At 32.5% G+C, this 17798-nt stretch overlaps 3 protein-coding genes across 4 annotated transcripts; 1 reads left to right on the top strand and 2 right to left on the bottom strand.

Moving 5' to 3' along the window:
- Positions 1-1000: 1000 nt before the first annotated feature.
- LOC127247698 (mannan endo-1,4-beta-mannosidase 2-like) lies at positions 1001-5823 on the bottom strand. Of its 2 annotated transcripts, XM_051269666.1 has the most exons (6): positions 5261-5823; positions 4693-5090; positions 4153-4350; positions 2020-2142; positions 1689-1900; positions 1001-1609 (listed from the first exon to the last, which is right to left on the bottom strand). In XM_051269666.1, the coding sequence occupies exons 2-6, from the start codon at positions 5062-5064 to the stop codon at positions 1204-1206; spliced, it is 1311 nt and encodes a 436-aa protein (XP_051125623.1). In that variant the 5' UTR covers positions 5065-5090; positions 5261-5823; the 3' UTR covers positions 1001-1203. The 2 variants fall into 2 exon arrangements, with proteins under 2 accessions (XP_051125623.1, XP_051125622.1); XM_051269665.1 differs by having other exon boundaries at positions 4693-5823.
- A 6294-nt stretch (positions 5824-12117) lies between these two features.
- Positions 12118-13085, top strand: LOC127247156 (uncharacterized). The gene has a single exon (XM_051268893.1). The coding sequence runs from the start codon at positions 12329-12331 to the stop codon at positions 12977-12979; it is 651 nt and encodes a 216-aa protein (XP_051124850.1). The 5' UTR covers positions 12118-12328; the 3' UTR covers positions 12980-13085.
- Positions 13086-13121: 36 nt separating this feature from the next.
- Positions 13122-15943, bottom strand: LOC127247155 (uncharacterized). The gene is made up of 8 exons (XM_051268892.1): positions 15407-15943; positions 15154-15303; positions 14918-15070; positions 14775-14843; positions 14568-14675; positions 14306-14494; positions 13904-14217; positions 13122-13826 (listed from the first exon to the last, which is right to left on the bottom strand). Exons 1-8 carry the CDS (start codon positions 15933-15935, stop codon positions 13221-13223), a joined length of 2118 nt encoding a protein of 705 aa, XP_051124849.1. The 5' UTR covers positions 15936-15943; the 3' UTR covers positions 13122-13220.
- Between the last annotated feature and the right edge of the window lie 1855 nt (positions 15944-17798).

Genomic DNA, 17798 nt, shown 5'->3' with positions numbered 1-17798 from the left:
TTTTTGAATGTTTACCTAAAATTGGGAAAAAAATTATTTTTTGTTTTATTGTAAACTATAATAATCAATTTTAGTTCCATTGCATTTTTTATTTTTTTTGTCTATTTGGGTCTCGTTCAAATTAAATTTAATTAATTTTAAGGACATAATAACTAATACGGACTGAACACGGTCATATTGACTTGAACATTGCAGTATTAAATTACTTAGAAAGCTTATCAAACTTTCTAAACAGGCAACGCAGTTGTGTTGCCGTGTTTGAATATGACCATGTTTGAACACGACCATATTGAAGGCTATGTTTACTAACATGTTTCTAATATTGCGTATTGAAGATCATGTTGAATGTCTTGTTTTTATCATTAACGTATTAAATGTCATGTTTACTGTCCTATTTCTAATATGATCATGTTCACGTCTTATTTCTAATATAATCATTTTAATCTGTCATATTCATCACTCTATTTAGTCTGATTACTATATATTCCCCCGTCCCACTTACCGTATCTCCTTTTTTATTTTCGTGTGTCCCACTTATTCTGTCATTTTTCATTTTTGAAAAGGTATTATACACTTATTCCGGTGTCTACAACAAAATGACACGATATATGGAACGGCGGGAGTATATTAATAATTCAACTAAAATGCTTTTCATAATTATTTTTAAAAAATCATCAAAATTTGGTATTTTAAATTTTGATTGCAAAATAATAATAATTATTATTATTATTATAGTAGGAAAATTATAAATAATTGATTTCTTGCATGTCCACTAACAACATGAGATCATCCCCGTAAAGTACTGCAACGCTATTCCAAATCGACAACATGAAAGTAAACATGGGAAGAAACGAAGCTGCACGAATATAGCCACTAATTACGCCACAATATTACATGCAGACTTTAATTTATCATCAATTGGCTGCTGATTATACGATCATTCATCCATGGCAGAAAACTTTCATTTTCACATTTAAAATCTCAATTTCAAATTCATCCATCTCAAAAATATGGAATTTAATTTCAGTGTAGATTCCCAGAACTAAGCTGCATCCAATTCCAGCCACATTATACAAATACACGTACGTATAATCAAAGTTCTCCCCGACAAATCTAAACTAAAAAAGGATTCAGACGCATATACGACGAGAAACCGATCGAAACTGCAACGTCGTCATCTTCACAAGATTTCACCTTAACCAGCTAACTTTGCGTGCACAGTCGACTCAAGTAACGAATTTGAGAAGGAAGCGCACCTTGAACTCTCGCCAGCCTACACGAATGCTCGGTGAACAGCTTGTACGTCGACTTCCTCTCCCAAGGAACAATCCCAAAGTCGTCATTAAACTCTTCCATCCCCTCCACGAGGAACTGCCACACTAAAGATCCGGCGCCCGCCTTTTTTTTCACGGCAGATTTGTACATGATGTCGAGGATGACTTTGTAAAACCTGTCGCGTTGCTCGGGGGTGAAGTCTTTGTTCTCCGTGGACAATCCGAATTCGGTAAACATGACGGGCTTTTTCAGTTCTTTGTCTCCATCTTCGATGTGGGATATCATCCACTTGGCGACGAATTTCAACTTATACTCGAAATTTGGATTGTGGGTCCTGCAAAAGAGATTGATATATCGACACATATTAGATGATGATGATGATGATAAATTGGGATGGTGTAGAGCTAGCTCACCAATGATCGGGGTAAATATGAACCGATGCAAAGTCAATAGTTGGAATTTTCGAATTGCGAATAAAATCAGTGCCGACATCAGCTGCCCACCACTCGGGATTGACGGTTAATCTTTTAGTGCTTTTAGGTCCGTAAAAGCCTTCGAGCCCCACCGTTACTAAATGATTGGGGTCGATAGATTTCACAAAAGTTGACATTTCCTCGATCCAATCCTGCAGTTATTTTAAGCAGTCAATTTTCGAAACATGGATTCTCAAACATCAATAATCTATTTAGGGCTTACTTACTGGCTCGGTGAAATTGAAACCTTGTGGGTGAATTAGCTGTTTACCTGTAGTGTGTCGCCGGATTTGTCAGTTATACAACGGGGCTCGTTGATCAACTCCCAGCCTAAGATGGTTGGATCATCCCTATACTCGAGTCCAGTCAATGTGTTCCGCCTTGTTAGAACAGTCTGCCAAATAAGCATTCGGTGAATCTTCACTCCATCAGATTATAATGAAGAATCGGAAAAACTATTCCAATAAACAATGCAACAACAAACTGCACGAAAATTGCTATAAGTAAAACATAAGAAAATCACTGTGATAAGCCTCACTATGCTTCTTAACTCAAAGAGTTAAAAATGGTAAGAAATTAGTATCTGAAGTAAAACAACCGCGGGGGACAACATTGATCGAACAAAACCAACTCACTTTACATGCATACTCTCACACCAGCCCAGGAATGCCGGCATTCTTACGGTACTAAATAAAACATCGACAAAAAAAGTAATAATAATAATTCATCTTGTGACCAAGAACATTATCTCTAATGTCGTAAGGTTTGTTAATTTTAACCCAAATCATCAATCATCTTGCACAGCTTATACATTTGGTGCTCTAAGACCACCAGCATGAAGAAATCCTCTGCGAGTTTCTCATCACTTCCATGTCACACTCTCTTTCATCCACATCACACTTTCTTTCTTCGAATCTAAATAAAAAAATACATATATATTTATATTAATATGATTTATTTTTAAAATTAAATTTTAATAAAAATATATAAATGAGTATCATTGTCTAAAGAATAAAATTTTATATAATACAAAAATATAAAAAAATAAAATAAATACCCTCCGTCCGCCTAGGGTTTAGGGTCACATTTACTTTTAGGTCATTGTACTTAACATTAAAAATATTTTTATATTTGTATAATTTTTTGTAAAATGTCATTCTATTAGTATTATAAGATATTCATTGAAGTAGTTTTACAGTTTTTTATTAATTTGTACTATTAATATAATAATTAATATTCAAAAATCAACAAGCAAAAAAATAAATGGACCCCCTAGAGCCGGATGAAGATAGTATGTTATAAATAAATTCAAATAAGTTTTTTTTTTTTTTTTTTAAATTGTAAAAATGGTGACATGGAAAAGAGAGTGAGTTTCACCGGGATGGAGAAACTACCGATTAGGCTTCCCTAAGGCAACTAATATATTTAGTTTTCTATTTTGAGTTGAAGATACATGGCAAGAATTGCTTTTGCAATAAAATTGTAGTATGCTGAAAACTAGAAAAATGTACAAGTTTCTCAAGAAATAAAATCTAATATAAGATTCCGATAAAAAAAAAAAAAAATCTAATGTGAGATATCTCAATAAAAGAAGAGTGTTTCCGAAGGACTTATATATTTTTTCAAGCATCAAGTGGAAAATTGAAAGCCTCGCAAGTTAGTTTACTCTTTCAGTATTAAGTCTCAGTTAGCATTTCAGAAAATTCCCAAAATGTGCTTCACCACAATCATGCCGACTCGATCATTACATTTCCTTTTACTGGAAAAAAGACTTTATCACTTCAACTTTCTAAATTATAGGTGTCAAATGATAAAATTAGAGTCAACTAACATATCTAAAATCAACAAAAATGGAACAGCAAATAAGGCAAAGAGGCTTCCATTGACTGGTTTGAAGGGAAGCAAGATCAAGAAAGTTGCTCGATAATACGATGCCAACAAACACAGCCTGCTTACGAGCTTCGTCCCTTCTCCAAAAACTATGTACACGTTTACGGCCATCAATGTTTTACCAACCAAATATAGAACATTAAATAGCTTTTGCCTTCTCACAAATACAAATTTGGATTTAGAGAAAATAACAATAATTATCGGCTAGGGGTTTGCTAATACTCATATTAAGATGGTCAAGACATGATTATCCATGATCTTCAAAAATTGTAGGCTATATTATGTAGAAACATTAGAGAAAACAACAATAATTATCGGCTAGGGGTTTGCTAATACTCATATTAAGATGGTCAAGACATATTTATCCATGATCTTCAAAAATTGTAGGCTATATGATGTAGAGACACGAAGATATTTTATTCCTAAATAAGGAAAAAGATAATCCGAAATTGCAGGGTCATGTAATGCAGACTTATTCGCATGCTAGCCGAAACGCATTTAATAGAAACGTTACCTTAACATAATTCTTAAAATAGCGCCGCACTGACGGGTCATAAAAGAACGAATCATTCGAAGAACTCAAAGCAACACCTTCTTCCCACGCCCACTTTACGTATTGAGTCTTTCCTCCGTATGCTTGCAAGTTATTAACTAAGCACAACAATAGTCTTACACCATGTAACCTTGCTTCTGCAATAACATGATCCAGTGCCTGCAATGCAAAAACATGCACCACTAGTTCAAAAATCGACAAAATAGGACTGAACAATCAAAAAAGAACTGTACTTGCCCATAATCTAATGAACCAATATCACTTTGATCACATACAATCAATTCTAGATTAACATTATCTTTTACTCACACCTCTTTTGATTAAAAACATACACGAAAAGAACGCTATAGTTTCGAGTAATTCTTGGGATTGGATAATATTTTGAATCTTCCACCGATTGCACAGAGAAACAACATTCACATCAACTAAACACTAAAACAATCATCAAACAGACAAGAATTTTTAAAAAAAAAGGTAAGAAAGGAAAACAGTTTAGCTTACTCTGAAGACTCTTTCATTGAATCTACCAGGAGAAGTTTGGAGAGCATTGTAATCACCATCATTGAACGCCCAAGTTCTGCAAACAGTAAGACCCATTTTGGCACCAGTTTTGAATATCGACCTGACTCTATGTTTGGTAGAGAAATCGACGGAATGGTCCATCATCCAGTAGGAATTCCATCCATTAAAGTAGAAAGGCTTCCCATCCACTATAAGCTGAGTTCCATTCCTCTCCACAAAGCTCAGGTTCAAATCAGCATTCATGTCGATCCACAAATCCCCAAAAGATAAGTATATAAAAGCCACACACGACGCGAATCCAACAATGGGGTAGAACACCCCATTCCCACACAACATTCTGCTCTTAACCATCAATCGTCGATCGACAAAGAGTATAACTGTATCAGACAGAATAAAGGATTATACGAAGTATAAATAAATAAACAACATATATATATATATATCCCTTTCCCAGCCCCAAAATCGAATCGAGAGCGAGCTAGCTAGCGCAGCAAAGGGCAATAAATGCAGACGCGAGTCCCGATTGAAATTGGATCTATACGACGACCTTCAGAAGGTATGGCTACCGGAAAACGACAAAAACATTCAAGGCCAAGTCAGATCCCCTTCTGCGAGGGTTTCGAAAAATCAGTTGAAAGGATGACAAATTGAATCCGAGAAACGCCCAATGAGGGGCTTCGAATTTTTCTGAATTGACCACAATGGAAACAGCGTCACGGCGGTTATTGCAAAAGAGTCGCAGCCGCCGCGGGTTTGCGCAACCAATCACTGCACAATAATGCCAAAATCGGAGATAATCTGACGCCGACGGTTGAGATGAAAGTGGATGGCGAGACTGAGAGCAAACCAGGGCCCAAATTAAAGGGCGAGGGAGAGAGAAAGAAGGCCTAATATTGGGACACCGAAGAAGGCGACTGTAGTAACAAAGGAAACTCGGCAGCCATTTTTATTCTACACGAAAGGTGTTGAATGCGGGGTTGAGATCTCCCATCTTGAAGTCATTATTTCAGACTTTCTTCAACTAAATTACAATAATTAGAGACATGGGCCATCTTCTTCTTCTTCCTGCTTGTTCTCTCTCTCTCTCTCTCTCTCTCTCTCTCTCCTCTATTTGCTATGAAATTATTTCTGTCATTTCCAAGCTCATACAATTATTAAATAATTTTTTGTCTTAAGGGTCGGTTCTTTTTACCTTTATTTATCTGTTACTGTTTCTTGATGACCCTTCATCACTCACACATATAAATTTTATTTTATTTTTTATTTCAAGAAAGAAAAGATGCCCTGGAATGACTGAGAAATCTTCCTGGATACAAATATTTCAGGTCTACTGGGCCCATTATGATTATGCTAAATTAGGTTTAATGTAATCATCTTTAGTGTTGAAGATTTTTCTTCAAGTATTCATTTCCCCGTGTGAATAAAATAAAGTGCATTCTTTCTTTTTTTTTCATTTTTTTATCATTTCATTCTAAATGAATATGAACCATCACGGATCAAATTTGATTAAAAAATGGTAATAAATAAACTATAAATCAATTTATTACGAAGAAGAGTTCCAACAAGAATCTTCCTGCGTGAATCAAGGACAATTAGGCCATATTACATATTTTATTATTCTTTCACTCCCAACATTTTAGGACAATTTGTTTGCTTGCTTGCCTTAGTTTAAATTCGTTAAAAATTTGTTCAGGTAAGTTAAATGAATCAGAAATAAACATAAATTTTGATTCATTATATTCACGAGTGAGTTCGAATTTGTTCACAAATGTTTCATAGTACTTGTTAAAAAAAATAAATTAATATTTTTATATTCAATAAATATATATATATCTTTATAAATATTATATTTTTTCGTCTATTAAAATTAGTCTATTTGAATCCGATGTAAAAATAAAAAAAAAATTAATATTTTATTAAAAAAGTAACAAATATAAAAAGATAATTAGAGTATGCACATGATGTTTTGTATAAAAAAAAAATTAAATTTTTTTTAAAAAAAAAAAACTATTTGTTTCAATATAATATTTTATATAAATTTATTATATTTAATATTCAATTTTATTTAAAATGTTACTTTCAATTAGGATTATATATTAAGAATATTAAAATAAAAAATTAAGATATATCTTTATTACAACATTAATAAGTTTCTAATGTAACATTTTATATGTCCGATAAAAGACCGTTTTAGATAGAAATGAATATTTACTATGTAATGATTAAATAGAAAGAAATATATATATATAACAAATAATCCAAAAAAAAAATTTAAAAATACAACCAAATAAACATTATATTTTTGTAATGATTAATAATTGATGTCCCAACGGCAATGTGTATATACATTCGTTGTAATGTTTCCTTATGATTTGCTCAATAATTTGTGAGTTAAGTTAGGTGGAGTCATTCCAATTATAGAAATTGAGATTTTATAATATAATTTACATTTGTAACTAACTGAACTTTATCTGTTTAGATAAATATTTAAAAATTGTTACTTTAAACAATTATTCGATATTCATATTAATAATAAATTAAATCATCTCTAAAATGATTTGTTGTTAGACAAATGGGTTAGTTCTTTTGATGTGTTTTTTTTTTTCCAATAAAATAATGCTTGAATTGGATGTAATGTTTTGTGTAAATTTTGGTCTATTTTCATAAAAGAAATAATTATGAAGTTGTATTGTACAAAATTGAAGAAAATAACCTCAAACAAAACAAGAAGCGTGTTACATTTATTTTTTGCGCTATTATATTTAATATTAAAAATATTTTTATATTTGTATAATTTTCTATACAAATATCCTTCTATTAATATTATAACACACTAATAAAAATATTTTTGTAATTTTTTTTTATTGACATAATAATTAATATTCAAATATCAACGTGAAAAAAATAAATGAAACTCTTAGAGTCGGACAGAGATAGTATAATTTTTTGTTATGAAATACATGAAATTGTAAAAATGTTATACTCCCTCCGTCCCAAAAGTAAGTATTCATTTGCTTTTTGCACGTAATTTTAGAAAATATTAGTATTATATTGGGATATAGTAGGAATAAAGTAGAAATGACTAAAATAACTTTATTAGTATATGTGATATAAAGGTAATGTCATTTGTGTAATATATTGTAAGTTTTAAGGATATTTATAATGTTAGATAGACAATACAATTACTAAAAAAAGGAAATAAATACTTTATTATGAGACGGACTAAAATGAAAAAATGAATATTTTGTTATGGAAATAAGGGAATATATAATGACGTACTATCTATTTTTGTTAGACTTATGTATTTATTGTAATTGATTACACCCTTGTTGTTATTGTTATTTTGAATGAGTTAAATTATAAGGAAGTGTGAAGTAATATAAAAATCTCGACTCACTTTGCCTTTATTTATTTGTAAATTTTTATCAACATTTTTACTATTTGTAAAATTTTTAAAAAAAATCAAATATATGAAATCAAATAATTATTTTCATTTTCGACATTACATTGAAAAATAATTTATGTTATATTAAAAACTATTTCAATTATAGTTTAACTTATTTAAAATCTAAATCTAAAATCCACACAAAAAGACCTTTGATCTTTTGGTTACTGTACCCGAAGACTATAAATAAATCATACAAAGACTAATGAAATGTATAAATAATTTTTATAGAATTCGTACAATATTTGTAGGTTTATTTACTTTTTAAAATTTTATGTTACGGTTTCTCGCAAATATTATTCTCTTCCTCTTATATCTATTTATTTATTTTATTTTTTACCCAAAATTTTAGAAATATTAATAATATATTTTAATATAAATAAAGATAAAAATAACTAAACTAACATGTATAATATAATGATAGTAACATTTGTGTAATATGTTGTAAATTGTAAGGGTACTTGCAACATTAGGTAGATAATATAGTTACTAATAAAAAAATAGATATTTTGTTATGAGACGGACCAAAACAGAAAAATGGATAAATTGTTAAATATAATAGTCTTATTTATCATTTTCGTCCCTCCCAAAATTTTTTTATAAATAATCATATCACTATAAAACTATCATTACTCTTTCATTATTATTACACAATTGCCACTATTTTTTTACACTAATACAATCACAAGGACAAAAAAGTCTTTTACCCGTACTTTTTATCCGTGCCAAACACAACCCAAACTATATTTTTTAAAAAATAAGTACTCTCTCCGTCCCGCGAAAGATGAAGCTTTTTGTTAGGGACACGGTATTTTAGGTAGTGTATGTTATTAATAATAAATTAATATAATATTTTATTATTTTTTATATGTATAGTGTTGTTGGTATCCTAAATATTTTTAGAATTATATCTCAATAAAATATATGCAATATGATATCATTTTGTAGATAATTTTTTTTTTATATAATACAAATAAATAAAAATATTTATTTATTTATCATTACTATAAATTAGTTTTATAGAAAATGAGAGTTTTAAAGATCGATAAAAATATTTATTAATTAAAAAAAATATATAAATAAAGAAATTTTGAATGAGTCCTATATGTAATATGTTAAAAATTTAATTAAATTGATTTATATTTTTTTAAGGGAAATAGGTTATCTTTTGTGGGACGTAAAAAAAATAAAATCATCTATTACAAGACCAATGGAGTATTTAATATATCATTTTATAATAATAAAACAATACATAAAATAAATTAAAAATGTAAGTGAACAACGTCTTAAAATGAAAAATTATTCTAATTATAATATAACACTCAAATTAGAGACACGCTTAAAAATAAAATTCGTTAGAATTAGAAAGCGCCGTACGGTCGAAACTTTTTCATAATATCGTAAGGAAATTGGGGTTTGGGAATAATGACGACACATTTTTGGTCCGAGATATCACCGCCCTTGTCACGTGATGTGCACGTGGACGACATTCACATACCTTTCGCAAATCCCTGTCGGTTGCACATACAGTCAGAAACTTCATTCAAATTCACAGCTAATAATAATAATAATAATTATTATTATTATTAATTAAAACAAATTTATCACTTCTGTTGAACTAATTAAAAAATTGACAGATGACCCTATTTTATGGCTTGAAAGTGATATTTTATTTGCATATTAGAAAAAAAAAAAAAAAAAAAAAAGGTTGGTAATAGTGGTTACGACTTGACCTGATTAAGCCACGGACACGAATATATATATATATATTATTTTATTTTTTTTCAAATGGATATCAAGAAATCCGGAAGGATTAGGGAGTTGGTTGGGACTAATTAGTCCTAATTAATACATAGTACATAGAAAAACAGTATTCTACGCATTATACGTACAAACAACACGTAATCTTATTATATACAATACGTATTGGGTATAATAATGACATGTAACATTACTTCATAATTATAGCGTACTGTATAGCAGTATGTGGTGTGCTGAAAATCAATTAGTATTTGTGTTGTATAAAACTATAGCATGTGCTGATTCAGACGCTGTGCCGCCGATTATTGTGTTAATTAAATATATGTCACATGAATTCCATTATTATATAGATTATCATCAAATATTGTTAATTTATTTATTACATTTATATTATTATAAATTACTGTATGCGTTATCCGTTTATAATAGTATGTGTTATCAACAAATATTAATTGTGACGTCAGCACGGTAAAAATTTTCGTTAAGCTGTAGATCCATTTTCTCTGATTTTATTTTAATTCTTTATTAAAGATGTCTCCACAGATTTATCTCACAACCTTTTACCACAGATTCAGTTTGGTTGGTGCATTGAAGAGTTATTATTAATTCAATCTTCTTTTGATTTTTCCTACTAAGTTTGTAAATTATTTTTCCCTACAAAATATAAATTTAACTACTATTTATATTTAAATCTAAAATTAAATAAAAATTTAATTAAATTTGTTCACTCTGTGTTTGTGAATTGATACGATTTTTCATAAATATTAGTATTAAAAAATATAATATAATATATATTTTATTCATTTACAACAAATTAATAATTTAATACAAATATTAATTTTTATACAGCTCGTACCTAATATAAAAATACATGCATTAAAAGATATAGAATGGAAGTACATAAAACCAAGTTCCAATTAAACACACCTATAGTTTAGTGCCATATTTGCCAAAAGCCTTTGAAAACAATCAACCCATTGGGCCAAACTATATACAGTTAAATTAAATTAATCTTTATTGAGATCTATTAAGCCAATAATTATTAGTTAGATATTGTCATGTCACGTCATTTTATTTAGGTCTACTGAGGTACATCTGTACTTAATGAGTTTTACTCCCATCGTCTCAGATACCATGTCAAGCGTTGCCGATTCTGTCCGTCCTATATACTATGTCATTTTTTTTTTTTTAAAATGATTACACACTTTAATCTCATTTTAAATTTTTAATTTTTTTTTAAATTTTAATTAAACTATTTTGTTATCTTAATCTTAATTTATAATTATTTATATTATAAAATAATTATTTTCACTAATACATTCTTAATTATCTATTAATTACACACTTTTCAAAATACCGTGTCTATAGCAGCAGACACGGTTTCTGAGAGAGAGGGAGTACAACATATTTCACACATTTTATTTTTTAATTTGGATAAAATTTACTATTAAATTGAAACATATTTAACAATTTAATTAAGTACATAACATATAATATTATACATCATGTAGAATTTATTAAAAACCTATTTATTTATATCTCTCTACTTAAAATTAGTTTATATATTAATTATAAATTTATTTATCTATTTGTATTATAGAATAATTTATTTTTCAACAAAATAATGTTCATATTGAATATATTTTTTTTTATTGTGATGTAGGAGGGGTATAACTAATAAATAATTAAAAATATATTAGTGAAAATAATTATCGTATAATAAAAATAATCTTAAATTAAAATTAAGATAACTAATAGTATAATTAAAATAGAAAAAAAATTATAAATTTAAAAATTTAAAATTATCTTTTCAAAAACAAAAAATTGACAGAATAAGTAAAATAAACGAAAATAGAAAAATGAACATCGTTGAGACAAAGAGAATAATTTTTAAAATATTTAAATACATATTCTAATTTTTTTAATCATATATATACAATTAACTTTTATTATAAAACTATCAATATTATTAATTATATAAAAAATAAAAAAATAATATCGTTACTTTTAAATAAAGTATCACTAATAAAGAGATTGAATTCAACCAAAATGGTAGGAATATATTACAATATGAATTTTGAAATATATAGAAAAATTTTGATTGTGAATATAATAAACAATTAAATAAAAAAATAAATAAGTACACAACCCATTTTGTGGCGCACGGGCTTAGATTTCAGAACCCTTCCCGCCCCCGCCTAGTGTAGTTTCCGCCATATTTCTTTCCTTTTCAAACACCATCAAATTTGGGCTCGATTTTTTCACCTACAATGGCGCCAAGTTTCCCGCCACGTCTCCAACCATTCCCCCCTACAAAACCCCCGCCGCAGCCGCCACTCTGAACCACAACTCACCGCCTAACAAACCAACCAAACCAGATCTGCATCTTCTGCACCAACGATTCCAGCCATGGTTGTCGCCTTGGGTCCCGGAAAATTCTACGGCAGCAGTCTGCCTCGCCCCCGGTTCTACACCGACGTCAAATTGAACAGCGAGAGAGTCGATCCGCCGGTTCCGGTCATGGATCCGCTCATGCAGTGGGCGAACGAAGCCCACTGGTCCATGGGGGGTCTCAATTTCAAGCGCCTCCGCCTCCAGGGTCGCATCGAGGGGAACGTCGATAGACTCCGAGTGCAGAGGGAGAAAACTTTTAAGAAATCGGAGAGGCGACGCCCGAAATCGGCGAAGCGTGTGCCGCCGTCGATTTCTGAGGAAGATCGGGAGGAGAGTAGCGAGGTTAGTGAGACTCCGTCTCCGCCTCCGGCGCCGGTGGCGATTAAACGGCGTCGTGTTGTTGGGGTTTTGGATGAGGATGCGGATGAGGCGGTGGAGCATAAGAGGCGGGGGCCGGTGAGGAAATTGGGAGACGATTTTGATAAGGTCGCGGTTGAAAGCGGGATGGCTGTGGACGACGACGGAATTGGTCGGAGTGTGACGAGCGAGGAACCGAAACGGAGAGGGAAATTGGTTAGAGGCGGCCTGAGAGTTGGCGCCGCCGTGGTGGCCGCCGCCGTCGCCGCCAGGAAGTCGCCGCGGCTGTCGAGGAAAAGATTGTATTGAAGGTGTTCGACGAAATGCCTGACTGAAAAAAAGAAGAAAAAAACTGTATACCTAATCAATTAGTAGCTTAGTGCTTTTGCCATCCAATTTCAAATGTTTCTTTTAACTCTCTTGCAATTCAATGACAAATTTATTTCATTGCATAAACAATTCAACACCAAAGAAATCCGAAATGAATAATTCGGCTTCGTTTAAATACAAGTTTTTGGAGATTTTTGAAATTTAAAGAAAAATGAGTTCTTTAATAGAACACTTTGTAGCTGCGAAGGGGAACTTTCCGGCAGGCAGCCCAAAGAAGATCAAAATACAGAGGCAGCTGAGCAACGGCGAAAAATGTCACTGGAAAACTGGCGACGGCGTAAATCGGCCACGCTGCGTACTTAAGCTTCTCACTAAGAATAAGAGTATGTCCTGCGCAAAAAGATAAAAGGACCGAAGCAATTGAGGCGAAGAGTGAAGTCAGCCCCATCAACAGCTTAGTCGGGAGGCTCTTCTTAAAGTCGCGCTCTTCACAGCGCGACGTGATGATCGCGAGGAAGAACACAAGCGCTGTAACAGATAGGCAAAGCGCCATTAACGATGCGATGGAGAAGATATGGAACGCCTCTTGATACCATAGGATCGGATATCCCGTCGTTTGATCGAGGCCGCCGGGCACAGTTGCAGCCGTGGCAAACGATACGGCTGCGATAAGCGCCGCGACAACTGAGCACGACTCGGATGTTTTTATCAGCCATTCGTTGCCGTCCTTCACTAAACTCTGATGCGTTCTCGTGAAGACATTTCTTGGAGTTTCGCGCTTCGAGTTTAGCGTGAAAGACATGGGAGGAACCGATCGCTTCACATGCTGCATCGGATCGAATTAACAATAATCGACTGAATTAATCCTTCTTTTAGAAAAAAAAAATGATTGATTTTGACTACCTTGTACCACTTGATCTCCCACTGCATCTGCAGAGCAGCGCCGGGGATCGACCACGGCTGCTGAGCTCCCATCATCGCGGCAAGATGAAGGATGCTGTTACCCTCGTCGTCGATCTGATGGAACATGTATTCGGGGAGATTGATCGATAGAAGATAGTCGAGGACGCTAGTTTGTCGATTCTCGGCCGCCAGCATCAGCACGTTCTTCTTGTTAGCGTCCAAGTCCTCGATCGCCACCGGGCATTTGCTGATTATCTTCTTCACCATTTCCGGGATTCCCATTTTTGCTGCAACTAACAATGCCGTGTCCTTAACTGCATCGAAAATTTCATTTCCCCGACTTACAAAGATGTCGATTGACAAGCTCGAATGAATATATATCTACTAAACTAATCCACTCACTCTGTTCCTTGTGATCGTCGGAAAGATTCGGAATGCTTTCCAAATGATCGAGCTCGTCTCTCTCCGGTGGGCGTTCCCCGGTGTTCTCGTAGATGTATCCCGCTTCGTTCTCGATCATTTTTCTCATGATTTGGTATGCGTGCGAGTACCGTTCTTTTTTGTCCCGAATCTTCTTTATCCTCCAAAATCCTGCAAACTTAAGCGAGCGAATAACAATCGATGAAACTATCGACAAAAGTCGAGAAAACTTGTAACTACTAACCTACTCCAGCAATGGTTAAGACGACCTTCGTCACAAATTTGAAAATCAGGACACAAGTCGTGTAGTTCGGAGGATACGAGTGTTTCCTCTCTCGTTTTATCTCTTCACCTGGAAACATAAGCCCAAAAACCAATCGAAGAACTCAATCTTTGAGCTCTCGATGCAGACATGAATTTAAAAGCTATTAAAGAACTTTAATGTACATACTTTCATTCTGTCTCTGCCTCTCTTCATCAATCGAATCGCTATTTCGTCTTTTGAATCTCGGAAAACCAGCTTCAACGAAAAAAGACACGTCGAAAAAAATCTCTAACATAAGCGAAGGGAGCTGCAAAAGTTGCTTCATTTACCTAAAAAGCTTTTCATAATTGGCGACCAAAGAAGAAAGAAGATGTCCACACAGGTTCTGTAATTTTCCGGGAGGTTGATTTCGCCTCCCGGCACATAACTACTCTGTGCGCTGGGATTATATTTCTCCTCCTTCAGCTCATCGACAAAGACGCCTGGATGATTAATCATGGTTTCCATTAGCACCATGACGTCGCAAAAAATGCTAAATTCGCGCGTAAACGACAGACATTCTTACAATAGTAGATGAAGGAGTCGTAGAATCCGAAATGGCTGCAGCTCTTGAATGCATTAGGCTTCCTCGCCAAAACATGAAGTGGCGATTCTCCCTCGACATTTATCGAATTCACAAGCTTCGGGTAGTAGATGATGATCTGATAAGCCAATCCTGCGATGAGAACAAATTAATTTCGTCAAATAAGTCAGTTTCACGATCGTTTCACCTAAAAGCTTAAGCTAAAACAGATCAGCATCAAATTTGAGACTCTTACTATAATATTCCCCGGAAATGGCCGAGTGGAGAACCGTGTTCCCATCTTTTCGTCGACGTAGAGCCTCGACCGACAGCTCGCCATTGTTTGCGGAATTTCTGATCAGCTCCTGGTGGAGACAGAGGAACGACTGCAGATTCCCATGATGCGCTGCGACGAACAATGGCGTTTCACCATTTTCGTTGCGTATGTGAATGAGCTCGCGATTTTTTGCAGCGATTCGTGCGCAGACGGAGACCCATCCGACGGCTGCGGCGAGATGGAGTGGGGTATCTCCTTTGACATTTTGCATTGTGAACACTTGGCCTTCGACGAGATCGATCATTTCTTCGACGTGCGCCGAGCTTGAGGGGTGCTTCGAGTGGTAACTTGAGACGGCAATGTGCAGCGCCGTCTCCTCGGATTTGGTGAGCTTGGCAGTATGCGCGGCCGGCTGCCGCCGGTAGATCTCGGCCACCTCTCGCCACCTCTTGGCCATGGTGAGCTTGAAGAGTGCATCGTGATTAGGTCCTCTTTGATTTTGGTTCATTTCTTTTGTAGGAATGCTTTCTTAACTATGTCATCTATCAATCTCTATTTATTGTTGTTAGTTTATATTGACAACTTCTTATTTAAAAATTTTAGTAGTTTCTCCTCCGTAAAATTTATTATCACTTTTCTTTTTAGGTTGGGCGGTAAAAAATCAACAGATCAATATTTAATTACTATTTTTCATTCAACACTTATTCACAACAAATACACTACTTTGCATTCAACACTTATTTATAACAAATATCACTAACTTTATTACCGTCTTTTTTTCATTTACTTCGATTTTTATCTAAATTTCTAAAAATACTTTAACTATCTTTAATTTTTTCAATAAAATATTTATTTATTTTTAATCTGAGTGGTCCATATTTATCATTGTTATTATTATTATTAAACTATAGAAATCTCTCTCTAAATTGAGCTATATTTTATTTAATGTTCTTGGAGTGAGTTGATTAGAAAAGCAAAGTGATGCTAGTAATAAACAAAGGGTATACTTTACATTATATATTTACACACACAGTGTCTTGAGGTTATTATTTTTTAAATGAAAATTAAGAAATTATATATGATTTAAAATGAGGTAAAAATAAAAGAGAATAAATTAAAATCTCCTGCATCAAGTTATTCTTGCTTCTGCGTTCATTTATTCACCAGACTTAACTACTTTAGTGCTAAGGATGGGATCTCCACACCAATATAAAAAAGGTTCTGAAATTCTTATACATATTTATTCATAAATATTCTACATGTTCATCCAATTTTTATTTATTGTTAATACAATTTACAATAAATATTATTGCAAAACATAATAAATAACATATATACCTCCCAACTGATCTCCTTTAAATATTCAATTCACCACAAGAAAAAAGATATTCAATCATATACAAATTTTCGGGAATTATTTGGATTCGTCACTTTAATTTTTTTGCATTTTTTAATTTTCTAGCATTTTGTAGTAGTCAGAGATTTCGACTTTCTTCATTTTTGAATGAATTGATTTTCGGGATGTGATATGAGTAATTGTATTATATCTGTCCAGTTCTAAAGTCTAATTTATTTTTTTACGTAAATTAATATTTATATGATAGTACTACTTAAAGAAGTAGAAAGAAGCTAAGAAGCCGAAGAATTTATACTAATATTCATAATTAATATCCAATCTTACATTCATTATTATAATGAATAACTAATTATTTAAAGTACAACTGTATGATTATAGTGTTGATCGAAAAATCAGTATCATGTTGATACTTTTAATTAATACTCATTCAGTCCCCTGTGTTTCGCACGAGATCTAAAAAATATTGATATTATATTATAGTAGATAAAAAATATAGGTAAAAGATTTTTTATCCTTGTGGTGTATTAGTATAAAAAATAGTGGCAATTGTGGAATAATAATGAAAATGTAAGGGTAATTCTATAGTAATACTATTATTTATTTATAAAAATGAGACTATTATTTTAAGATGGTAAAAAATGGTAAACAGAACTGTTGTATTGAGACAAAAGGAGTATATAAAAATAATAATGATCCCTAAGCCTTAGAGTTGGCAAAAAAATAAGCATAAACATGAAAATTTGATTCAAAAAGAATTGTGCTTAGGCCTAAAAAAAATAGATTCGAAATAATTCGGGCCGTGCTTGGCCCGTCATGACTATAAACTGGACCGTGCCTGTCCAATTTGAATATATAATCGGGTTGGGTCGGTCCGAAACAAAAAAATCGTACCAGTCTGTTTTGCCACCTCTACGAAGCTTTTTTTTTCTTTTTTTATTATATATGTAAAAGTTTTTTATTTTTATTTTCAAATACATAGAAAATTTGCCCCCCAAATTTATTAATTAATTCAAA

The sequence above is a fragment of the Andrographis paniculata genome, unplaced genomic scaffold (assembly GCF_009805555.1).
Source record: "Andrographis paniculata isolate CXL003 unplaced genomic scaffold, ASM980555v1 Contig32END, whole genome shotgun sequence".
NCBI lineage: Eukaryota > Viridiplantae > Streptophyta > Magnoliopsida > Lamiales > Acanthaceae > Andrographis > Andrographis paniculata.
Note: the sequence above shows the minus strand (reverse complement) of the source record. Positions and strands in the feature narration are given on the sequence as shown.

Bases quoted from the DNA above. Each gene is read 5' to 3' on its own strand.
- LOC127247698 (XM_051269665.1), bottom strand. From the start codon at position 5,064: ATGGTTAAGAGCAGAATGTTGTGTGGGAATGGGGTGTTCTACCCCATT. The intron at 4,351-4,692 runs GTAAGCTAAACT...TTTGCATTGCAG, and splicing joins TCAATGAAAGAGTCTTCAGA to GCACTGGATCATGTTATTGC. The intron at 1,901-2,019 runs GTAAACAGCTAA...AAATAACTGCAG, and splicing joins AATCCGGCGACACACTACAG to GATTGGATCGAGGAAATGTC.
- LOC127247156 (XM_051268893.1), top strand. From the start codon at position 12,329: ATGGTTGTCGCCTTGGGTCCCGGAAAATTCTACGGCAGCAGTCTGCCT.
- LOC127247155 (XM_051268892.1), bottom strand. From the start codon at position 15,935: ATGAACCAAAATCAAAGAGGACCTAATCACGATGCACTCTTCAAGCTC. The intron at 15,304-15,406 runs GTAAGAGTCTCA...TTCTCATCGCAG, and splicing joins CATTTCCGGGGAATATTATA to GATTGGCTTATCAGATCATC. The intron at 14,676-14,774 runs GTATGTACATTA...TTATGTTTCCAG, and splicing joins GAGGCAGAGACAGAATGAAA to GTGAAGAGATAAAACGAGAG.